Source organism: Procambarus clarkii, chromosome 69 (assembly GCF_040958095.1).
Source record: "Procambarus clarkii isolate CNS0578487 chromosome 69, FALCON_Pclarkii_2.0, whole genome shotgun sequence".
NCBI classification, from domain to species: domain Eukaryota; kingdom Metazoa; phylum Arthropoda; class Malacostraca; order Decapoda; family Cambaridae; genus Procambarus; species Procambarus clarkii.
In genome coordinates this window covers 26608251-26634434 of record NC_091218.1, presented here as the reverse complement: position 1 = coordinate 26634434, position 26184 = coordinate 26608251, and the positions used below count along the sequence as shown (strand labels likewise).

At 45.5% G+C, this 26184-nt stretch overlaps 1 protein-coding gene across 1 annotated transcript in view; it reads right to left on the bottom strand.

The window, feature by feature from the left end:
* The window catches only part of LOC123772279 (calcium-activated chloride channel regulator 3A-1), a 253061-nt gene that overhangs the window by 113643 nt on the left and 113234 nt on the right, over positions 1–26184 (bottom strand). Inside the window, exons 5-8 of the mRNA XM_069311299.1 lie at positions 21415–21505; positions 18179–18297; positions 13146–13266; positions 11800–12033 (exon numbers count right to left, since the gene is read on the bottom strand). Of these exons, the coding sequence (XP_069167400.1) occupies positions 11800–12033; positions 13146–13266; positions 18179–18297; positions 21415–21505 (565 nt within the window). The remainder of the gene's footprint in view (positions 1–11799; positions 12034–13145; positions 13267–18178; positions 18298–21414; positions 21506–26184) is intronic.

Below are 26184 nucleotides of genomic sequence, written 5' to 3'. Positions count from 1 at the left end.
TTTACCAGTTACTCCTGCCTGTCTCTCCAGCTTATGTACCAGCCTCTTATGGGGGACTGTATCAAAGGCTTTCCGACAGTCCAAAAAAATGCAGTCTGCCCAGCCTTCTCTTTCTTGCTTAATCTTCGTGACCTGATCGTAGAATTCTATTAAGCCAGTAAGGCAAGATTTACCCTCTCTGAACCCATGTTGGCGATTTGTCACGAAGTCCCTTCTCTCCAGATTTGTTACTAGATTTTTCTCACGATCTTCTCCATCACCTTGCATGGTATACAAGTTAAGGACACTGGCCTGTAGTTCAGTGCCTCTTGTCTGTCACCCTTTTTATATATTGGGACCACATTAGCCGCCTTCCATATTTCTGGTAGGTCTCCCATCTCCAGTGACTTACTATACACTATGGAGAGTGGCAAGCAGAGTGCCTCTGCACCCTCTTTCAATTCCCATGGTGATATCCCGTCTGGACCAACAGCCTTTCTCACATCCAGATCCAACAGGTGTCTCTTGACCTCATCTCTCGTAACTTCGAACCCTACCAAGGCCGCCTGGTTTACTGCCCCCTCTCCTAGCACAGTGACCTCACCATGTTCTATTGTGAAGACCTCCTGGAACCTCTTGTTGAGTTCCTCACACACCTCTTTGTCATTCTCTTTATACCTGTCCTCGCCTGTTCTAAGTTTCATTACTTGTTCTTGCACTGTTGTCTTCCTCCTGATGTGACTGTGGAGTAGCTTTGGATCGGTCTTGGCTTTGCTTGCTATATCATCTTCATAATTTTTCTCTGCTTCCCTTCTCACACTAACATACTCATTCCTGGTTCTCTGGTATCTCTCTCTGCTTTCTGGTGTTTTGTTATTTCGGAAGTTCCTCCATACGCTTTTGTTCAGTACCTTTGCTTCCATACATGCCCTTTTAAACCATGGATTCTTCTTTTGCTTCACGGATTTTTCCCTTTGGTTCGGGATAAACCTGTTTACTGCGTCCTAACACTTTTGGGTAACATAGTCCATCATGTCTTGTACTGACTTAGCTCTGAGATCTGTGTCCCATGGTATATTCCTTAGGAAACTTCTCATCTCCTCATAATTCCTCTTTAGGTATGCCAGTCTTTTGTTTTCTAGTTCTTTTTGGGGGGAGATAAGTCCTAGCTCTACCAAGTACTCAAAGATCAATACACTGTGATCACTCATCCCTAAGGGTGCTTCCATCTTAACCTCCCTTATATCCCACTCATTAAGGGTAAATATCAGATCAAGCATAGCTGGTTCATCCTCCCCTCTCATTGTTGTCTGTCCCTTGATATGCTGGCTAAGAAAGTTTCTTGTTGCCGCGTCCAGCAGCTTAGCTCTCCATGTATCTGGTCCTCCATGCGGGTCTCCGTTCTCCCAATCAATCTTCCCGTGGTTGAAATCCCTCATGATTAGTAGTCCAGATCCATTCCAACTAGTGAGAGACGCTGTTCTCTCTATTATGTTAATAGTGGCCGTGTTGTTTCTATCATATTCCTGTCTGGGTCTTCTGCTATTTGGTGGCGGGTTATATATGACTGCGACTACAATATTTTGTCCTCCAGTTGCTATTGTACCTGTTATATAATCACTGGAACCTTCACAGCCCTGAATAAACATTTCCTCAAAATCCCAACCTTTTCTTACCAGCAGAGCTACACCACCACCTCCTCCTCCTTCTCTCTTTTTCTTCACAACATAGTTGTCCTGTGGAAACACTGCATTTGTTATGGTTTTCGTTAGCTTTGTTTCTGTGAGTGCTATTATGTCTGGGGTTTTCTTCAAGTACCCATTCTCCAAGTTCATCTGTTTTATTTGAAATCCCATGTATGTTAGTGTACATTGCCTTGAGACTCACTTTCTTCTGTCCCTTCTCATGTTCCCTTCTTGGTGAGCGTTCTGCTGATGGGGGAAGCTGTTCTATGGGCGTGAGATGTGGGGCGGGTAACGGGGTCTCAGAGGATACTGGAGGGAGGGGTGGGGGGTGGGGGGGTTCAAGTGATGGGGGGACAGGGAGAGTATGGGATGAAGGGGGAGGGAGAACAGGGGGGGGTGGGAAGGGGGAAGTGGGTTATGGTGGGAGTAGGGGAGGGGAAGCAGGGTGGGAGTAGGGTGAAGGGGAAGGGAGAGGTGGCTGAACATTTGAGTGGGGGCAGGGAGGGTTCGGGGTAGGGGAGGTTTCTATGCAGAGGAGGGTGGTGGAGTTGCCCTCCCCTCTGGTGTTACTGGGTTGCTGGTTGTGGGTTCCCCCTCACCCCTGGGGATGTTGTGTTGGGAGCTGTGTTTTCCTCATTTTCTCCTTTCTCCCAGCGCTTCTTTTTTGCTTCTGCAGCCATGGCTCTCTCCTCCCTCGTCATGTCCCTCTGCAGAAATACTTTTTTTGAATTCTCCCACATATTGCAGGTGGCTCTTCCTCGTTAGAATCTTCTCCTTTGTGGCCTTGTTTGCAAACACTATCTTTAACACACGGTCTCTGTCCTTGTTGTACCAGCCCATCCTGAAAACCTTGTCAATTCTATGTTCAGTCCCTTCCATCTCGAGCCTCCTTAGTATTTCATTCGCTGCTGCTCTGTCCTTATCATTCCATTCTGTCCTATTAGAGCCTTCCTGCTCTTTAATACTCACAGCTACCATTGATCTTTTTCTTTCCAGCAGCTGACTAGTGGCCTTTGCTGCCTCCTGTGAGATGGCTGCTTTCATGGCTACCTCCCTCACTGTGGACATTACTTCTTTGTTCTTTTTTAGCATTTCCGAAAATGTTGCTTGTACTATGGCAGTCCCTTCCAAAGTACCATTTTCATCTTCTCTTTGGATGATTATCTGAGCCTCCGTCTCGGTATTGTTCTCTTTAAGTGTTTTAATCTCCTCTTTGGCTGCTGTCAGCTGGTTTAGCAGGTTGCTTATTGTATTATTCATTTCCTGCATCTCCCTTCTGATATCCTCCAAAGCCTGTGTGTGTGTGTGTGTGTGTGTGTGTGTGTGTGTGTGTGTGTGTGTGTGTGTGTGTGTGTACTCTCCTAATTGTACTCACCTAGTTGTGCTTGCGGGGGTTGAGCTTTGGCTCTTTGGTCCCGCCTCTCAACCGTCAATCAACAGGTGTACAGATTCCTGAGACTACTGGGCTCTATCATATCTACATTTGAAACTGTGTATGGAGTCAGCCTCCACCACATCACTTTCTAGTGCATTCCATTTACTAACTACTCTGACACTGAAAAAGTTCTTTCTAATGTCTCTGTGGCTCATTTGGGTACTCAGCTTCCACCTGTGTCCCCTTGTTCGCGTCCCTCCAGTGTTGAATAGTTCATCCTTGTTTACCTGGTCCATTCCCCTGAGGATTTTGTAGGTTGTGATCATGTCGCCCCTTACTCTTCTGTCTTTCCGTGTCGTAAGGTGCATTTCCCGCAGCCTTTCCTCATAACTCATACCTCTTAGTTCTGGGACTAGTCTAGTTGCATACCTTTGGAATTTTTCCAGCTTCGTCTTGTGCTTGACAAGGAACGGGCTCCATGCTGGGGCCACATACTCCAGGATTGGTCTTACATATGTGGTGTACAAGATTCTGAATGATTCCTTACACAGGTTCCTGAACGCCGTTCTGATGTTAGCCAGCCTCATGCAGGCGATGAGTCACAATAACGTGGCTGAAGTACGTTTCGGTCCAGGACGGACCGAAACGTTGTCGTCCCTTCAACTTCTAGTGTGTGGTCTGGTCAACTTAGCCAGCCTCGCATATGCCGCAGACGTTATTCTCTTTATGTGGGCTTCAGGAGACAGGTTTGGTGTGATATCAATTCCTAGATCTTTCTCTCTGTCTGTTTCATTAAGTACTTCATCTCCTATTCTGTATCCTGTGTCTGGCCTCCTGTTTCCACTGCCTAGTTTCATTACTTTGCATTTACTCGGGTTGAACTTCAACAGCCATTTGTTGGACCATTCACTCAGTCTATCTAGGTCATCTTGTAGCCTCCTACTATCATCCTCTGTTTCAATCCTCCTCATAATTTTTGCATCGTCGGCAAACATTGAGAGGAACAAATCTATACCCTCTGGGAGATCATTTACATATACCAGAAACAGTATAGATCCAAGGACTGACCCCTGCGGGACTCCATTTGTAACGTCTCGCCAATCTGAGACCTCACCCCTCACATTAAGAAGACTCGTGATCTCCTGTTGCTTAGGTACTCCTCTATCCAACGGAGTACCTTCCCTTTCACTCCAGCCTGCATCTCCAACTTTCGCACTAGCTTCTTGTGTGGCACTGTATCAAAGGCTTTCTGACAATCCAGAAATATACAGTCTGCCCACCCTTCTCTTTCTTGCCCTATTTTTGTTGCCTGGTCATAGAATTTAAGTAACCCCTGTGAGGCAGGACCTGCCATCCCTGAACCCATGTTGATGCTGTGTTACAAAGTTCCTTCGCTCCAGATGTTCCACTAGTTTTTTTTCGCACAATCTTCTCCATCAGCTTGCATGGTATGCAGGTTAGGGACACTGGCCTGTAGTTCAGTGCCTCCTGTCTATCCCCTTTCTTGTATATCTGGACTACGTTAGCTGCTTTCCAAATATCTGGCAGTTCCCCTGTTGCCAGTGATTTGTTATACACTATGGAGAGTGGTAGGCACAGTTCTCTTGCTCCTTCCTTTAGAACCCAAGGGGAGATTCCATCTGGGCCTATAGCCTTTGTCACATCCAACTCTAGTAAACACTTCCTTACTTCCCCGCTGGTAATCTCAAACTCTTCCAGTGGTTCCTGGTTAGCTATTCCCTCCCTTACCTCTGGAATTTCTCCTTGCTCTAAGGTGAAGACCTCCTGGAATTTCTTATTCAATTCCTCACACACTTCCTTGTCATTTGTAGTGAATCCTTCCACCCCTATCCTTAATTTCAAACCTGTTCCTTTACTGTTGTTTTTCTCCTGATGTGGCTATGCAACAATTTAGGCTGAGTCTTTGCCTTGCTTGCGATGACATTTTCGTTTTGTCTTTCTTTCATATTCATTCCTGGCATTCTGGTATCTTTCTCTGCTCTCCAGTGTCCTGTTATTCCTATAGTTTCTCCATGCCCTTTTACTTTGCTGCTTAGCTAGCCTACATCTCTGATTAAACCATGGTTACCTGGTTGATACCTGGTTGATGGTGTTCTGGGAGTTCTTCTACTCCCCAAGCCCGGCCCGAGGCCAGGCTTGACTTGTGAGAGTTTGGTCCACCAGGCTGTTGCTTGGAGCGGCCCGCAGGCCCACATACCCACCACAGCCCGGTTGGTCCGGCACTCCTTGGAGGAATAAATCTAGTTTCCTCTTGAAAATGTCCACGGTTGTTCCGGCAATATTTCTTATGCTTGCTGGGAGGACGTTGAACAACCGCGGACCTCTGATGTTTATACAGTGTTCTCTGATTGTGCCTATGGCACCTCTGCTCTTCACTGGTTCTATTCTACATTTTCTTCCATATCGTTTACTCCAGTACGTTGTTATTTTACTGTGTAGATTTGGTACTTGGCCCTCCAGTATCTTCCAGGTGTATATTATTTGATATCTCTCTCGTCTTCTTTCTAGTGAGTACATTTGGAGGGCTTTGAGACGATCCCAATAATTTAGGTGCTTTATTGCATCTATGCGTGCCGTATATGTTCTCTGTATTCCCTCTATTTCAGCAATCTCTCCTGCTCTGAAGGGGGAAGTGAGTACTGAACAGTACTCAAGACGGGACAACACAAGTGACTTGAAGAGTACAACCATTGTGATGGGATCCCTGGATTTGAAAGTTCTCGTAATCCATCCTATCATTTTTCTGGCTGTCGCAATATTTGCTTGGTTATGCTCCTTAAACGTTAGGTCGTCAGACATTATTATTCCCAAATCCTTTACATGCTGTTTTCCTACTATGGGTACATTTGATTGTGTTTTGTACTCTGTATTATGTTTAAGGTCCTCATTTTTACCGTACCTGGGTACCTGGAATTTATCACTGTTAAACATCATGTTATTTTCTGATGCCCAGTCGAAAACTTTATTAATATCAGCTTGAAGTTTTTCAATGTCCTCAGCCGAGGTAATTTTCATACTGATTTTTGTGTCATCTGCAAAGGATGATACGAAGCTGTGACTTGTATTTTTGTTTATATCTGATATGAGAATAAGGAAAAGCAGCGGTGCAAGGACTGTACCCTGAGGTACAGAGCTTTTGACTGCACTTGGACTAGATTTTATATGGTTGACCGTTATTCGCTGAGTCCTGTTTGACAGAAAGCTGAGTATCCAGCGTCCTACTTTACCGGTTATTCCCATTGACTTCATTTTGTGTGCTATCACGCCATGGTCACATTTATCGAAAGCCTTTGCGAAGTCCGTGTATATCACATCAGCATTCTGTTTCTCTTCTAATGCCTCAGTGACTTTGTCGTAGTGCTCAAGTAGCTGTGAGAGGCACGATTTTCCCGTTCGAAATCCATGTTGGCCTGTGTTGTGAAGGTCATTGGTCTCCATGAAATTGGTGACCTGACTCCTAATCACTCTCTCAAATACTTTTATGATGTGCGATGTTAGTGCAACTGGTCTATAATTATTTGCCAATGCTTTGCTCCCTCCTTTGTGTAGAGGGGCTATGTCTGCTACTTTAAGTGCATCTGGTATCTCCCCCGTGTCCAAGCTCTTCCTCCACACTATACTGAGTGCCTGTGCTACCGGCACTTTGCATTTCTTTATAAATATTGAATTCCATGAGTCTGGACCTGGGGCCGAGTGCATGGGCATGTTTTCAATTTCTTTTTTCAAAATTTAGTGCGCTCGTGTTTATATCAGTTATATTTATTATATATATATCAGTTATCATGGGTTTCTCATTTTCATTTCTCTGTTTTCCTTTTGGACTGGGACAAACTTGTTTGCTGCGTCCTTGCACTTCTGTGTGATGTAATCCATCATATCTTGGGCCGTCTTTCCCCCGAGCTCCGTTTCCCATGCTATATCTGTTAGGAATTTTCTTATCCCCTTATAGTTTCCCTTTCGGTATGCTAACCTTTTGGTTTCGGTATCCCTCCTCGAGTTCAATAACCCTTCTTCAATCAAGTACTCGAACACCAGTACACTAAGGTCGCTCATTCCTACTGGGTCCTCAAAACCGATTTTTCTTATGTCGGAGTCGTTCAGAGTGATGACTAGGTCGAGTCTCGCTGGTTCGTCATTGCCTCTCATCCTTGTGGGTTCTCCGACATGCTGGGTTAAAAAGTTTCTTGTCACCACCTCCAATAGTTTGGCTCTCAACGTATCCTCGCCTCCATGCGGTTCCTTGTTCTCCCAGTCAATCCTTCCGTGATTGAAGTCGCCCATGATGAGCAGGTGGGATCTATTTCTACAGGCAGCAGAGGCTGCCCTCTCAATTAGGCTGTGTGTGTGTGTGTGTGTGTGTGTGTGTGTGTGTGTGTGTGTGTGTGTGTGTGTGTGTGTGTGTGTGTGTGTGTGTGTGTGTGTGTGTACTCACCTAGTTGTACTCACCTAGTTGTGTTTGCGGGGGTTGAGCTCTGGCTCTTTGGTCCCGCCTCTCAACCGTCAATCAACAGGTGTACAGATTCCTGAGCCTATCGGGCTCTGTCATATCTACACTTGAAACTGTGTATGGAGTCAGCCTCCACCACATCACCCCTAATGCATTCCATTTGTCAACCACTCTGACACTAAAAAAGTTCTTTCTAATATCTCTGTGGCTCATTTGGGTGCTCAGTTTCCACCTGTGTCCCCTTGTGCGTGTTCCCCTTGTGTTAAATAGACTGTCTTTATCTACCCTATCAATCCCCTTCAGAATCTTGAATGTGGTGATCATGTCCCCCCTAACTCTTCTGTCTTCCAGCGAAGTGAGGTTTAATTCCCGTAGTCTCTCCTCGTAGCTCATACCCCTCAGCTCGAGTACTAGTCTGGTGGCAAACCTTTGAACCTTTTCCAGTTTAGTCTTATCCTTGACTAGATATGGACTCCATGCTGGGGCTGCATACTCCAGGATTGGCCTGACATATGTGGTATACAAAGTTCTGAATGATTCTTTACACAAGTTTCTGAATGCCGTTCGTATGTTGGCCAGCCTGGCATATGCCGCTGATGTTATCCGCTTGATATGTGCTGCAGGAGACAGGTCTGGCGTGATATCAACCCCCAAGTCTTTTTCCTTCTCTGACTCCTGAAGAATTTCCTCTCCCAGATGATACCTTGTATCTGGCCTCCTGCTCCCTACACCTATCTTCATTACATTACATTTGGTTGGGTTAAACTCTAACAACCATTTGTTCGACCATTCCTTCAGCTTGTCTAGGTCTTCTTGAAGCCTCAAACAGTCCTCTTCTGTTTTAATCCTTCTCATAATTTTAGCATCGTCCGCAAACATTGAGAGAAATGAATCGATACCCTCCGGAAGATCATTTACATATATCAGAAACAAGATAGGACCGAGTACAGAGCCCTGTGGGACTCCACTGGTGACTTCACGCCAATCGGAGGTCTCACCCCTCACCGTAACTCTCTGCTTCCTATTGCTTAGATACTCCCTTATCCACTGGAGCACCTTACCAGCTACACCTGCCTGTCTCTCCAGCTTATGTACCAGCCTCTTATGCGGTACTGTGTCAAAGGCTTTCCGACAATCCAAGAAAATGCAGTCCGCCCAGCCCTCTCTTTCTTGCTTAATCTGTGTCACCTGATCGTAGAATTCTATCAAGCCTGTAAGGCAAGATTTACCCTCCCTGAATCCATGTTGGCGATTTGTCACGAAATCCCTTCTCTCCAGATGTGTTACCAGGTTTTTTCTCACGATCTTCTCCATCACCTTGCATGGTATACAAGTCAAGGACACTGGCCTGTAGTTCAGTGCCTCTTGTCTGTCGCCCTTTTTGTATATTGGGACCACATTCGCCGTCTTCCATATTTCTGGTAGGTCTCCCGTCTCTAGTGACTTACTATACACTATGGAGAGTGGCAAGCAAAGTGCCTCTGCACACTCTTTCAGTACCCATGGTGAGATCCCATCTGGACCAACAGCCTTTCTAACATCCAGATCCAGCAGGTGTCTCTTGACCTCCTCTCTCGTAATTTCGAACTCCTCCAAGGCCGCCTGGTTTACCTCCCTTTCTCCTAGCACAGCGACCTCACCCTGTTCTATTGTGAAGACCTCCTGGAACCTCTTGTTGAGTTCCTCACACACCTCTCTGTCATTCTCTGTATACCTGTCCTCGCCTGTTCTAAGTTTCAATACCTGTTCTTTCACTGTAGTTTTCCTTCTGATGTGACTGTGGAGTAGCTTTGGTTCGGTCTTGGCTTTGTTTGCTATATCATTTTCAAAATTTTTCTCTGCTTCTCTTCTCACCCTGACGTACTCATTCCTGGTTCTCTGGTATCTCTCTCTGCTTTCTGGTGTTCTGTTATTCCGGAAGTTCCTCCACGCCTTTTTGTTCAGTTTCTTCGCTTCCATACATGCCCTATTATACCATGGATTCTTCTGTTGCTTCTCGGATTTTTCCCTTTGGGCCGGGATGAACCTGTTTACTGCCTCCTGACACTTTTGGGTAACATAGTCCATCATACCCTGTACAGACTTGTCTCTGAGGTCTGTGTCCCAAGGTATTTCACTTAGGAAACTTCTCATCTGTTCATAATTCCCCTTTCGGTATGCCAGCCTTTTGATTCCTAGTTCTTTTTGGGGGGAGATAAGTCCTAGCTCTACCAGGTACTCAAAGTTCAATACACTGTGGTCACTCATTCCCAAGGGCGCTTCCATCTTAACTTCCCTTATATCCCACTCATTTAGGGTAAATATCAAATCAAGCATTGCTGGTTCATCTTCTCCTCTCATTCTTGTTGGTTCTTTGGTGTGCTGGCTTAGAAAGTTTCTTGTTGCCACGTCCAGCAGCTTAGCTCTCCATGTTTCTGGTCCTCCATGCGGGTCTCTGTTCTTCCAATCTATCTTCCCATGGTTGAAGTCTCCCATAATTAGTAGTCCAGATCCATTCCTGCTAGCAACAGAAGCTGCTCTTTCTATTATGTTAATGGTGGCCATGTTGTTTCTATCATATTCCTGTCTAGGTCTTCTGTCATTTGGTGGTGGATTATATATGACTGCGACTATAATTTTTTCCCTCCATTTGTTACAGTACCTGCTATGTAGTCACTGAAACCTTCACAGCCCTGAATATCCATCTCCTCAAAATCCCAGCCTTTTCTTACCAGCAGAGCTACACCACCCCCACCTCTTCCTTCCCTCTCTTTCCTCATAACATAATAGTCCTGTGGGAACACTGCATTTGTTATCGTTTTCGTGATCTTTGTTTCTGTGAGGGATATTATGTCTGGGTTTTCCTCTAGTACCAGTTCTCCAAGCTCATTTGCTTTATTTGTAATTCCATCTATGTTAGTGTACATCGCTTTGAGGCTCACTTTCTTCTGTCCCTTCTCAAATTGCCTCCTTGGTGAGTGTTCTGCGGGTGGGGGAGGCTGTTCCATGGGTGTGAGGACCTGTGAGGTGGATAACAGGGTCTCAGAGGATACTGGGATGAGGAGCGGGGGATCCAGTGAAGGGGGAGGGACAGGGAGGGTATGGGGTGAAAGGGGAGGGAGGACTCGGGAGGAGGGGAGGGGTAGAAGGGTGGGGATTGGGTGTGGGAGGAGGGAGATTTGGCTGAACATTTGAGTGGGGGCAGGGAGGGTTTGGGGTAGGGGGGTTTTCTATGCAGAGGAGGGAGGCGGGGTTGTGTGTGTGTGTGTGTGTGTGTTTGTGTGTGTGTGTGTGTTTGTGTGTGTGTGTGTGTGTGTGTGTGTGTGTGTGTGTGTGTGTGTGTGTGTGTGTGTGTGTATATGTGTGTGTGTGTGTTTGTGTGTGTGTGTGTGTGTGTGTGTTTTTGTGTGTGTGTGTTTTTGTGTGTGTGTGTGTGTGTGTGTGTGTGTGTGTGTGTGTGTGTGTGTGTGTGTGTGTGTGTGTGTGTGTGTGTGTGTGTGTGTGTATATGTGTGTGTGTGTGTTTGTGTGTGTGTGTGTGTGTGTGTGTTTTTGTGTGTGTGTGTGTGTGTGTGTGTGTGTGTGTGTGTGTGTGTGTGTGTGTGTGTGTGTGTGTGTGTGTGTGTGTGTGTGTGTGTGTGTGTGTGTGTGTTAACAAAAAAAAATACACACACAGTTGATACCTCAATTGATGTTTTATATGAGTTCATTTTCAGCAAGATGAGGCACCCCAGCACTACCATCATGATGTAAAATCCTACCTTGAGGAAATCTTGCCAAACAGATGAACTGCGTGAAGGTGTTTCATAGAATACCCTACTGGTTCACCAGACCTCACTCCTCTAGACGTTCTTCATGGGGGATACTTAAAAGCTAACACTACAACACCGTTAACTGTGTCTGAATTGAGAGTAGCCACTGAACAAGAATGCACTCAAATATAAAACGAAATGTTAATTAATGTTTGCAGTTCAATTGCTTCGCGTTATCAGCTGTGCCTGGAGCAGCACGGACATCAGTTTGAAAACGGGCGTGTACAAATCAATTATTCGATGTCTGTAGATTCTATTACATTTTAAAAATTAAATGTATTATAATAAACACTGGCTTTATAATTATTCAAAGTAAGTAATTATCAAAAGAAGTTTATAATTATTCAAAGAGTGTATACATTTTTTGAGACACCACAAAACCTGAGCTCACTATTCAGAGCCTCACTGCAAAAGCTCACTGTAGAGAGCCTCACTACCTGAGTTCACTTACAGAATCACACTACCTGAGCACCATTATAACAATACATTTAACAGGACCTACCATGTAGCTGCTTGCTGTGTGTATGGCGTAGGTAATATTCTTATCCCTCGAGGAGTCAAGATAAGACTGTGACAGGGAGTTGACAATATCTTCCCTGCTCTGGTCTGTAACGACGGTCATGTTGTGAACCAGATGCGTATACTCGGCAAATGTGACGATACCGAGACTTGAGGTAGTGAGGACATCCATCATCACCCACTGCTGCACAGCTGCCCTCTCCAGGCTCCATCTTCCCTGCACACAACACACACTATGTATATAACAGAAATTACGAGTTGAGTATTGGTTCAAGGTGACAGTGTGAGTGTCGGCTCCAGGTGACAGTGTGAGTGTCGGCTCCAGGTGACAGTGTGAGTGTCGGCTCCAGGTGACAGTGTGAGTGTCGGTTCCAGGTGACAGTGTGAGTGTCGGCTCCAGGTGACAGTGTGAGTGTCGGCTCCAGGTGACAGTGTGAGTGTCGGCTCCAGATGACAGTGTGAGTGTCGGCTCCAGGTGACAGTGTGAGTGTCGGCTCCAGGTGACAGTGTGAGTGTCGGCTCCAGGTGACAGTGTGAGTGTCGGCTCCAGGTGACAGTGTGAGTGTCGGCTCCAGGTGACAGTGTGAGTGTTGGCTCCAGGTGACAGTGTGAGTGTTGGCTCTAGGTGACAGTGTGAGTGTTGGCTCCAGGTGACAGTGTGAGTGTCGGCTCCAGGTGACAGTGTGACTGTCGGCTCCAGGTGACAGTGTGAGTGTCGGCTCCAGGTGACAGTGTGAGTGTTGGCTCCAGGTGACAGTGTGAGTGTTGGCTCTAGGTGACAGTGTGAGTGTTGGCTCCAGGTGACAGTGTGAGTGTCGGCTCCAGGTGACAGTGTGACTGTCGGCTCCAGGTGACAGTGTGAGTGTCGGCTCCAGGTGACAGTGTGAGTGTCGGCTCCAGGTGACAGTGTGAGTGTCGGCTCCAGGTGACAGTGTGACTGTCGGCTCCAGGTGACAGTGTGAGTGTCGGCTCCAGGTGACAGTGTGAGGGGTCGGCTCAAAGTGACAGTGGAAGTATTGATTCAAGGTGACAGTGGATAATTCTCACTAGTACCACACACCTCCACAAAGTACTCACTAGCACCCCACCCGTCCACAAAGTACTCACTAGCACCCGACCCGTCCACAAAGTTATCACTAGCACCCCCTACCCTCCCCAAAGTACTCACTAGTACCACAACTCCACAAAGTACTCACTAGCACTCCAACCCTCCACAAAGTTATCACTAGCACCCCCAACCCTCCCCAAAGTACTCACTAGTACCACAACTCCACAAAGTTCTCACTTGCGTCACGCAGCGAGAAATGCATCATGTAGCGAGGGTCTCACCTGTAGCGTATTGTAGTCCCCGCTGTGTGAAGCGTCCATAAGGATGAGGTACTGTGCCAGGGGCTGGGTGGAGTACTGCACATAGTCCAGGGTAATACTGAAGTCATCCCGGCTGACGGGTCTGAAACACACAGTCACGCTTGCATCTCCCTCATGTCCATTCACTAGTTATCTCAACCTTTCAGCCAAGCTTAATATAAAAAAACTTAAATTTAATAATAAGAATTGATGATCAACAGACGGAGCGTAATGTAGAGACTCACATAGTTGTGAGGAAACATTATTGAAGAGGATTTTCCGCTGCAAAAGCTTATTCAAAATCGCTTAAGAAAAACATGACCACCAGTTTATAAACATCATGTGCAGCGAGGTGCAGGTGCGGGGGTGGACACAACCTTCCCGCCAAATACACAGTACATGTTGCGACTGAGGACAATATGATCTGACCGCGTACTCTTCCACCCACAAAATTATCAACTTTTATATTATTAGTTTTGTTAGCACCCGAGAACGAAGGGAAGAGCAAGAGGTAACTTTTCCTGGGTGTAGTAAAGTACAATCACGTAGTAACTTCGGCGTAATATTCCGTATATTATTACTAGGATTGCTTACCTAGGTCTAGAACATGTTAAATTACCATGATGATAACGCTGTTTTTTGCAGTGGTGTAATTCCAAATACGTTTTTGGGGGGGAGCAACTGTCTATATTCTATTGATGCCAACCACGTGTGTTATAGCAATTAACATGTTTTGGGGGATTGAAGACAAGTTATAATGTACGTCAATGTATATTTTCTTACTATTAGTTCAGAAAGTGAGTTTGTAATGTTGATTTTTTTTATAGTTTTCAATAAAGTTGCATTGTTGTACTACTTCAGATTCTTTACACCGTCATCAAATGTTTTTCTTCATTATGGACGCTAACTCATCAAGAGAGTTCATGAGAGATTGCTCTTAACTTGTGTGTTGCAAGCAATGTTCGTAAAGCCTGGCATCTAAGCTCCTGATGTTTCTCATACTCTACGTCGAACATTTAAATAACTTGAGGAAACATGAATAGTAAGCAAATACGTTGCATGGAACATTAAAATGAGTAGCTAAACGCATACAATAATGACAAACGAGTCTTTCAGGAAAGTCAATATGCAAAACACGAGAGCAGTGTAGTACAAGACCATACACGCAACACAAACCAATATACACACCCATGAAAGTAAAGGCCCTACACAACACACCCTAGCAGCAGCAAGCAGAGCTTGGCACAAAACAAATTTTATTTATTATTCGATAAAACATATAAAAGAGAAGTACATCTTATCAACAAAACCGAACACAAAATCACAAAACACAGAACTAAGAGCACTAAGGCAACGGGTGACCCCCCCTAACAGTCAGGAAACGTCCTTCTTTATATATGTATCGTGCTTCACACATTAAGGAGCGGCTCCGGTTCCAACCTTCTCCAGGGAGCAGGGGGAAACGATGAAGTGGAAGGTGCACGAGGAGAGGTCACAGCCCCCTTCCTCAGACCAACAACCAAATCGTTCTTCTCACGACCACCAGTACCAGGGCCAACTACCCCCCACCGCGTTTCACGAACACTGGGGTGCTCACACCCGGCTACAGGCAACGGTGACACCGTATCCCGCACCGGTAATTCCTGGAGCACCGCCTCAGCCACCGCCTCCTCATCCGCCATATTTTCCACAGGGGTCCACACCACCAAGGGACCGTCACCTGGCAGCCCCTTCCTACGCGTCAGCCGAGGAAGCGACTCAATCGCACACGACGGGTCTTGAAGTCGGTGGGACGGCCACACCCACCACACCGGAGAGACAGCTGGAACCGGCACCTGAGACAGAAAGGAAACCCCGCACATCTTGAGGCACCACAGGCGGCGCATGCGCACCAAGAACGCACACCAACTCCAACGGGGACAGCTCCTGGGGTTCCAGCACCACCACCACTGCAGGTAGCACATCATGGACCTCCTCCTGTAACTCCGGTACCACACAAATCCCAGGAACCGGAAAAGCCACACACACTGGCAGGCCGTCGCACCCCGACAAACCAGAGCATACCACCCCGTCCTCGCTTCCATTCGGAATCGCCACACACACCGGCTCAACACCCGGAATGCTGGGAGACAATAGAACATCCCCAGCTGCCATCTCCACTGGTTGACCAGACCACACACTAGAAGGTGAAGGGACGACGACGTTTCGGTCCGTCCTGGACCATTCTCAAGTCGATTGGGAATCGACCTGAGAATGGTCCAGGACGGACCGAAACGTCGTCGTCCCTTCACCTTCTAGTGTGTGGTCTGGTCAACATACTTTAGCCACGTTATTGTGACTCATCGCCTGCATCTCCACTGGTATTGCCTGGGACGACACATCCTGTGTCGAAAGGTGAGAAACGTCATCTTCCCAAAGGATATTCACACGATCAGCAACGGCTACGTCAAACGCCGATGCCAGGTGCCCCTGCTGACCACAGCGAAAACACGTACAGGGCTGCTTTTTATTCATGCACTACAATGTAAACCCCAGTAAGGACAGAGAAGATGGAACACTATGTTCCATGGACATCGCGAGCGTCCTGGTACCATGTACTGGCCAGCAGGCCAGCACATTTGCGAGCATCGACCTTATTCTATCTCACATTGAGCACCTTCACAAACCGACGAAACAGCCTGGTTAAATGCTCATCCAGTAATTCGAGCAAAGCTAACCGTACCGACACATAGGTCAGAGCTACACTCAGGTTCACCACCCGAAGGTTACCAGCGCCATCAGGCAGAGAAAAAGAGCGCCCCTCTCACCGTCGGAGGAATTCTTGAAACTAGGCCTCACTGCGAAACTTAACCACCACCCGACGATCCTGGAGCAGCTGAACACTCGTCAGAGCCATCAACTTGACCAATACTACGTCCTCCAAGGCAATGCCAGCCAAGGTGTGGTCCACAAGCACGGTAAACTGCAACCCAGCCGAGGTGGTTCGCTGCAAAGGAGGCACGGAAGACCCCATCTTAACACAGAACTGCACCCTGCACAAGAAGGGCACCACACGGGCCATAGCAGCTATCCCCAACCACCACCTCCACACACAAGGAGGCAGCTGGGAGGCAACACCAAGAAATGTCCACTCACTCAAGCGGCCAGCAGGCGAATCTTAAATGCTAATTGGCATAGTAACGGTGTTTGCTGCCTGGTGTGTTGCGAGCTGCAGCCGTCGCTGTGGCTCTTGTTGCATGGTGTTACTTCTGGTCATCTTAGTTGTTTGCTCTCTGCATTCCTTAATGAAATATATGGGATATTTCAGGTTTATGACGGACTGTAAAGTATTGGTCCATATCTTGAAAGAAATTCTGTCTACAAGATCATGGCGTTTTAGAATAAGGTACTCAGCTAGTTGGTTAAAGTGAAGGAACTGGGGTCTCTTCTTATTTGCATGTCTAGATACGGAAGTTGTCCTTTTATATATATATATATATATATATATATATATATATATATATATATATATATATATATATATATATATATATATATATATATATATATATATATGTATGTCGTACCTAGTAGCCAAAACGCACTTCTCAGCCTACTATGCAAGGCCTGATTTGCCTAATAAGCCAAGTTTTCATGAATTAATTGTTTTTCGGCTACCTAACCTACCTAACCTAACCTAACCTAACTTTTTCGGCTACCTAACCAAACCTAACCTATAAAGATTGGTTAGGTTAGGTTAGGTAGGGTTGGTTAGGTTCGGTCATATATCTACGTTAATTTTAACTCCAATAAAAAAAAATTGACCTCATACATAATGAAATGGGTAGCTTTATCATTTCATAAGAAAAAAAATAAAAAAAATATATTAATTCAGGAAAACTTGGCTTATTAGGCAAATCGGGCCTTGAATAGTAGGCCAAAAAGTGAGTTCTGGCTACTAGGTACGACATATATATATATATATATATATATATATATATATATATATATATATATATATATATATATATATATATATATATATATATATATATATATATATATATATATATATATATATAGTTTAATCGCCATATTTCCCAGTAGGCCAACAAGCAAACAACATGACTATCACCTGTAATACAGCCAAGACAGCCAATATGCACAGAATTACTACAGTCAACATCCTCAGTGGAAGAAGCACCAACAGCAACAAGATCACCGTGGAGGAAGTTTACACAATAACTTGCAGTAACTATAGCAAAGTATATACATGAGAAGCACTCAGAAACCATGGAGGAGAAAGAGGCATGAGTGAAACGTGTCTGTAGCATCAACTTGGACTTTATGGACACTGGACTATTCCTAGAAGACAAAGACAACATTAGAAGAGAGCGTTCAGAGTCACCTATCAACCACCATAACATCGAAACCCTTAGAAAAATAAACATTGCGGCAACACTGTCCAAACTTATGCTATGTAAATATGTATTGTGGCTTAACTTACATCTTATCAGTTTTGACTTCCTCTTAACGCTTGACTTCACCTCACGTCAACATCTGACTTCACCTTTCCTTAACATTTAACTCCTTCACCTCGCTCTAACAAATCTGGCTTCACTATTTTCCCTCTACGTGCAGCTAGCCCATTACATGTTCAGTCTAAATGTCATCTCCATTACAGTTTACTCCCTACTTGGTGTTACAGAATGCGGCTCTGAAAACTTAGTTTCGGGCAAACGCTGTGTGTATTATGGCTTTAGGCATAGAAGCCTAAAGCTGCTGTATTTTTGTAATACAAAAATAAATACAGTAACGCTACTGTATTTATGTAATATATGTTTGTAGCTCATTTTGTATGTGTGTACCTTTACCTGAATAACTATTATTATTATTATTATAGTAGTCGGGACCAGATTCATGAAGCAGTTACGCAAATACGTACAAACCATTACATCTTTTCTCAATCTTAGGTAGCTTTGTTTACATACATTAAAGAGTTTATGAGGGCATAACATGAACAGGAAGACACTGACTGTCTCTGGAAGTCGTGGTGGTCGAGGAGGACCTCCATGATGCTCCTGCCAGAACACTGGGCGTTGTGCTTGGTGGGCGTCAGTCGCTCGTGGGTGGTGTTGTCGCAGAAGCCAGTCACCTGCAGCGGATCCCCTGTTAGGCTAACTTTCAACCTTTACATCCAGTGGGTATCAGAGGGAATGGGTACAAATTTATGCACTTCAGTCTCCACTAAGTATGCAACCATTGAGCTTGATATGGAGTTATACAACAATACATCTCAGTCTCCACACACACAGTATACACACCCAGTAATCACCTGCAGGGTCTCACCTCTCAACAGTTACATCTACTCAGACAAGGTGTGGTGGAGACAAGCTGCGTGGATGCAGACTGAGTGCAGCATGAGCAGTGTTGGGAAGGGTTTTATAAGTGAGAACAGTCTACATAGAGGCAACAGAACAAAAACATTTTCCTAACTTACCTTAGGCTAAACTTCTTTATATACAGTACGAAAAAAACTGCTAATGTGCAATATGGTTTCGGACTGTCCTGGATCATTAAGTCGATTGTGTCTACTAATGTTTCTTTGAGAAAAGCCACAGCATAGACGAGCATAGCAAGCATCCCATCCTCAAGCCTGGCACGTCCAAGCTACGCCCGACCCTAGAGGCCCATTTGTCATTTGATGTACTCTTAAATAATAAGAGGTATTTTCTCTAATTATAGTAACATTACAATTTATTACAGTATTGGGTATAGTTAAGCCAAAGGTAGGCCAGGTATTGCTTGTTTCAACAATTATTTATGTTTGTTGTGTGTGAAGCATAACGGACATCTACATAGTTTATGCTTTCCATTCACCTGAGCTGTATGGGTCTCGAACCGCGGACCCCACGTCAGTGACGCCGACGCTCTATCAACTGGGTTATATATACAAGACTTGTTTCATTCTTGTAAAGCCACTAGTAAAGAAAATGTGGATGACCTAACTACTCAATAGTTCAGTCACAGTAGTTAAGACATAGTTAAGTGGTTACCTTAAGTAGTTAAGACCCAACATGTGAGTTCCAGGAATCATTAATGAGATAATAATTAGATATTAATGGATAATAATGATATAAGGAAATATTAATAAGATATTATTGAGATAACTGAGTATTAATGATCTAACTCAAATTGTTTCGGAATTGATCAGTCAAAAAGGGATCCAAAATACATTTGGATCCATTTAGATCTACTTTACAATTTACACGAGAATTTACAATACCAATACCTCTGTTTACATTGAAAATACCCATTTTCATTGTCAAATATATTAAAATTAATGAATCCGAGTTGATTCAATTATTGGTCGCCCACAGCTTGGGCGAACATAGCTTGAGGACTGGTTGAAAAACACGAATAATTTCGAATGTAACAAAAATACTAATTTCCTAATCTAGGCTTAAATTTCCATAAAGTATAATATATATAATAAACTTTGGTTTTAATAATACCATACAAGAAAAATAAACTCTTACAAACATGGAATGGCTACTGATCTGACGTCAGTGACGTCAGATGTCAAGATGGGAATAAAAAAATTGATGTTATAACAAACAGTTGTTCAGAGATTAGAGGCGTCTTAGGTGAAGTTGAGTAGTGTAATATGTGACTAGACACCTGCGCAAGAACCGCGCGCGCCATCTGTCCAGCTGGCTCTCAAGAGAGCCACCTGGGCAGATGGCGCGCGCGGTTCTAGTCACATATTACACTACTACGTTGTTGTTGTTGTTGATATTTGCTACCTGGAACAAAAAGTTCGAAGTAGCACGAGCTGTGATGAGCCCGTAGTGGATCTAAAATAATTTAGGTGAAGGATTTACACTCAGAAATTTCGTTTTGAATTTGGGGAAATAAAAATGAAAACTTAAGCTATTGCATAGTATAATACGTCTTTTGTAAATCGGTGTTATTGAGTCAAATCAATGTCAAGTTTGAGAGGCGCTCCAAATCGTTCTAGGTGTTCACTTCCTTTCTGCAATTACATAATAAATAGGAAAAAAATTATGGTTGATATCAAAGAGAAACTATTTAAGTGACAGAAATGTATTATGCAATAATTAACAGCACAGTGAGAGGTGATGAGGGCCCTCCACACAGTGAGAGGTGATGAGGGCCCTCCACCCAGTGTGAGGTGATGAGGGCCCTCCACACAGTGTGAGGTGATGAGGGCCCTCCACACAGTGAGAGGTGATGAGGGCCCTCCACACAGTGTGAGGTGATGAGGGCCCTCCACACAGTGAGAGGTGATGAGGGCCCTCCACACAGTGAGAGGGGATGAGGGCCCTCCACACAGTGAGAGGTGATGAGGGCCCTCCACACAGTGTGAGGTGATGAGGGCCCTCCACACAGTGAGAGGTGATGAGGGCCCTCCACACAGTGAGAGGTGATGAGGGCCCTCCACACAGTGAGAGGTGATGAGGGCCCTCCACACAGTGTGAGGTGATGAGGGCCCTCCACACAGTGAGAGATGATGAGGGCCCTCCACACAGTGTGAGGTGATGAGGGCCCTCCACACAGTGAGAGGTGATGAGGGCCCTCCACACAGTGTGAGGTGATGAGGGCCCTCCACACAGTGTGAGGTGATGAGGGCCCTCCACACAGTGTGAGGTGATGAGGGCCCTCCACACAGTGAGAGATGATGAGGGCCCTCCACACAGTGAGAGATGATGAGGGCCCTCCACACAGTGAGAGATGATGAGGGCCCTCCACACAGTGAGAGATGATGAGGGCCCTCCACACAGTGAGAGATGATGAGGGCCCTCCACACAGTGAGAGATGATGAGGGCCCTCCACACAGTGAGAGGTGATGAGGGCCCTCCACACAGTGAGAGGTGATGAGGGCCCTCCACACAGTGTGAGGGGATGAGGGCCCTCCACACAGTGAGAGGTGATGAAGGCCCTCCACACAGTGAGAGATGATGAAGGCCCTCCACACAGTGAGAGGTAATGAGGGCCCTCCACACAGTGAGAGGTGATGAGAGCCCTCCACACAGTGAGAGGTGATGAGGGCCCTCCACACAGTGAGAGGTGATGAGGGCCCTCCACACAGTGTGAGGTGATGAGGGCCCTCCACACAGTGAGAGGTAATGAGGGCCCTCCACACAGTGTGAGATAATGAGGGCCCTCCACACAGTGAGAGATGATGAGCGGCCCTCCACACAGTGAGAGGTGATGAGGGCCCTCAACACAGCGAAGCACCTCAGCTTACAGAGTCGACGGTGTAGAGGGCGAGGAGGGAGGTGGAGGCGTCCTGGTCGTCCTCCAGGATGAAGGGACAGTCGGGCAGATCACACGGGTCCCTGCGGAACACCACCTCGTTACTCTCATCCTCCACAACACTCAGTGAAAGCTTAACATTTTGTAAATATAGTATAATGTTCAAGTCTGAAATATGTAAATTGTGTTCATGGTGTGCAGATTGTGGGCTAAGAGCTCACAAGGACTCTAAATACTCACAAGGACCTTAAATAATAACAGCTCACATTGACTCTAAGGAATAAGAGCTCACAAGGACTCTCAATAATAACAGCTCACATTGACTCTAATGAATAAGAGCTCACAAGGACTCTCAATAATAACAGCTCACATTGACTCTAAGGAATAAGAGCTCACAAGGACTCTCAATAATAACAGCTCACATTGACTCTAAGGAATAAGAGCTCACAAAGACTCTCAATAATAACAGCTCACATGCAATGACTCTTAGGAAAATGAGCTCACATAGACTATGGAATAAGAGCTCACAATGACTATAAGGAATAAGAACTCCCAAGGACTCTCAAGGAAAAAGGTCTCGCAAGGAATTTAAGGAACAAGAGCTCCCATAGACTCTAGGGAATAAGAGCTCCCAAGGATTCTATGGAATAAGAGCTCCCAAGGACTGTAAGGAACAAATTAAGAGTTCCAAAAAACCCTAAGAAACAAATTAAGAGCCTCAAGAACTCTGAGGAACAAATTAAGAGCTCACAAGGACTCTAAGGAACAAATTATGAGCTTCTAAGGACTCTAAGGAACAAATTAAGAGCTCACAAGGACTCTATGGAATAAGAGTTCACAAGGACACTAAGGGATAAGATCTCCCAAGAGTTTTAAAGAATAAGTGTTTCCAAGGGTTCTAGGAAATAAGAGCTCCCAAGGACTCTAAGGAATAAGAGTCCCCAAAGCCTCTATAAGGAATGAAAGCTCCAAACGGCCCTAATGGATAAGAGCTCACAAGAGCGCTAAGGAATAAGAGCTCCCAAGAACTCTACGGAATAAGAGCTAAGCAACAAAAAATAGGAGCTCCCAAAGATTAAGGAACAAGAGCTCCCAAAGACTCTAAAAAATAAGAGATCCCAATGACCCTTAGCAACAAGATCTTCCAAGGATTCTCAGAAATAAGAGCTCCCAAGGACTCATAAGTAATACGAGCTCACAAGGATTCAAGTAATACGAGCTCGCAAGGATTTAAGAACTTGGACTAGGGAACAAGAGCTCACAAGGTCTAAGGAACAAGAGCTCACAAGGACTAGGGAACAAGAGCTCACAAGGACTAGGGAACAAGAGCTCATAAGGACTAGGGAACAAGAGCTCACAAGGACTAGGGAACAAGAGCTCACAAGGACTAGGGAACAAGAGCTCACAAGGACTAGGGAACAAGAGCTCACAAGTACTAGGGAACAAGAGCTCACAAGTACTAGGGAACAAGAGCTCACAAGTACTAGGGAACAAGAGCTCACAAGTACTAGGGAACAAGAGCTCACAAGTACTAGGGAACAAGAGCTCACAAGTACTAGGGAACAAGAGCTCACAAGTACTAGGGAACAAGAGCTCACAAGTACTAAGGAACAAGAGCTCACAAGGACTAGGGAACAAGAGCTCACAAGTACTAGGGAACAAGAGCTCACAAGTACTAGGGAACAAGAGCTCACAAGGACTAGGAACAAGAGCTCACAAGTACTAGGGAACAAGAGCTCACAAGGACTAGGGAACAAGAGCTCACAAGGTCTAGGAACAAGAGCTCATAAGGACTAGGGAACAAGAGCTCACAAGGACTAGGGAACAAGAGCTCACAAGGTCTAAGGAAAAAGAGCTCACAAGGACTAGGGAACAAGAGCTCACAAGTACTAGGGAACAAGAGCTCACAAGTACTAGGGAACAAGAGCTCACAAGGACTAGGAACAAGAGCTCACAAGGACTAGGGAACAAGAGCTCACAAGGACTAGGGAACAAGAGCTCACAAGGACTAGGGAACAAGCGCTCACAAGGACTAGGGAACAAGAGCTCACAAGGACTAGGGAACAAGAGCTCACAAGGACTAGGGAACAAGCGCTCACAAGGACTAGGGAACAAGAGCTCACAAGGACTAGGGAACAAGAGCTCACAAGGACTAGGGAACAAGAGCTCACAAGGACTAGGGAACAAGCGCTCACAAGGTCTAAGGAACAAGAGCTCACAAGGACTAGGGAACAAGAGCTCACAAGGACTAGGGAACAAGAGCTCACAAGGTGTAGGAACAAGCACTCACAAGGACTAGGGAACAAGAGCTCACAAAGGGAACAAGAGCTCACAAGGACAAGGGAACAAGAGCTCACAAGGTCTAGGAACAAGAGCTCACAAGGTCTAAGGAACAAGTGCTCACAAGTACTAGGGAACAAGAGCTCACAAGGACTAGGGAACAAGAGCTCACAAGGTCTAAGGAACAAGAGCTCACAAGGACTAGGGAACAAGAGCTCACAAGGACTAGGGAACAAGAGCTTACAAGGTCTAAGGAACAAGAGCTCACAAGGACTAGGGAACAAGAGCTCACAAGGACTAGGAAACAAGAGCTCACAAGGTCTAGGAACAAGCGCTCACAAGGTCTAGGAACAAGCACTCACAAGGTCTTGGAACAAGAGCTCACAAGGTCTAAGGAACAAGAGCTCACAAGGACTAGGGAACAAGAGCTCACAAGGACTAGGGAACAAGAGCTCATAAGGACTAGGGAACAAGAGCTCACAAGGTGTAGGAACAAGCGCTCACAAGGACTAAGGAACAAGAGCTCACAAGGTCTAGGAACAAGAGCTCACAAGGTCTAAGGAACAAGAGCTCACAAGGACTAGGGAACAAGAGCTCACAAGGTGTAGGAACAAGCACTCACAAGGACTAGGGAACAAGAGCTCACAAGGACTAGGGAACAAGAGCTCACAAGGTTTAAGGAACAAGCACTCACAAGGACTAGGGAACAAGAGCTCACAAGGACTAGGGAACAAGAGCTCATAAGGACTAGGGAACAAGAGCTCACAAGGTGTAGGAACAAGCGCTCACAAGGTCTAGGAACAAGCGCTCACAAGGACTAAGGAACAAGAGCTCACAAGGTCTAGGAACAAGAGCTCACAAGGTCTAAGGAACAAGAGCTCACAAGGACTAGGGAACAAGCGCTCACAAGGACTAGGGAACAAGAGCTCACAAGGACTAGGGAACAAGAGCTCACAAGGACTAGGGAACAAGAGCTCATAAGGACTAAGGAACAAGAGCTCACAAGGACTAGGGAACAAGAGCTCACAAGGACTAGGGAACAAGAGCTCACAAGGACTAGGGAACAAGAGCTCACAAGGTGTAGGAACAAGCACTCACAAGGACTAGGGAACAAGAGCTCACAAGGACTAGGGAACAAGAGCTCACAAGGTTTAAGGAACAAGCACTCACAAGGACTAGGGAACAAGAGCTCACAAGGACTAGGGAACAAGAGCTCACAAGGACTAGGGAACAAGAGCTCAGGAGTGACTAAACCAACAAACTCCCCAATTACAATTGTTCATGGAACCATAACGAATCCACCTTGGAAAATCAAACAGCCCAGTAGAGATGTCATATTAAGGTCATGAACACAAATGCAGATAGAATTACAAATAAAGGAGAAGAATTAGAGGAAAGAGTGATGGAAGAGTAACAATATTTTATTGCGATAACAGAAGTGAAAAGGACGAATGTTGGGTATATCTCTGAGTGTCTCTGTGTATGTCTCTGGGTGTCATTATGCTCGTGTCTATAAGTATATATCTGCGTGTCTCTAGGTATGTATCTACACGGTATGTATCTTTGTGTCTCTGAGTACGTCAGCGACATACTCTGCAGAGTATGTCGCTGTAGGATGTGTGTATCTGCGGGGTATGTCTCAGCGTGTCTATGGGTATGTCCCTCTGGGTCTCTGGGTATTTCTATGTCTCTGGTAATGTCACTGCGTGTCTTTACGAATGTCACTCTGTGTCTCTACATGTCACATGGAATGTCTTTAAATGTCTGCCACTGGATATACCTCTACATATCTCAGGGTATGCCTCTACATGTCACTGGGTATACCGCTATGTTTATTTTGGTATGCCTCTACATGTCTCTGTGTATACCTCTACATGTCTTTGGGTATGCCTTACCTAATTGTACTTACCTAATTGTGCTTGCGGGGATTGAGCTCTGGCTCTTTGGTCCCGCCTCTCAACTGTCAATCAACTAATGTACAGGTTCCTGAGCCTACTGGGCTCTATCATATCTACACTTGAAGCTGTGTATGGAGTCAGCCTCCACCACATCACTTCCTAATGCATGCCATTTGTCTACTACTCTGACACTGAAAAAATTCTTTCTAACGTCTCTATGGCTCATTTGGGCACTCAATTTCCACCCATGTCCCCTAGTGCGTGTGCCCCTCGTGTTAAAAAGTCTGTCTTTATCTACCCTATCAATTCCTCTGAGAATCTTGTATGTGGTGATCATGTCCCCTCTAACTCTTCTGTTTCCCAGTTACGTGAGGTTTAATTCCCGTAGTCTCTCCTCGTAGCTCATACCCCTCAGTTCGGGTACTAGTCTGGTGGCAAACCTTTGAACCTTTTCCAGTTTTGTCTTATGCTTGACTAGATATGGACTCCATAGTGTGGTCAGTTGTCCCAGGGTGTGGTCAGTTGTCCCAGGGTGTGGTCAGTTGTCCCAGGGTGTGGTCAGTTGTCCCAGAGTATGGTCAGCT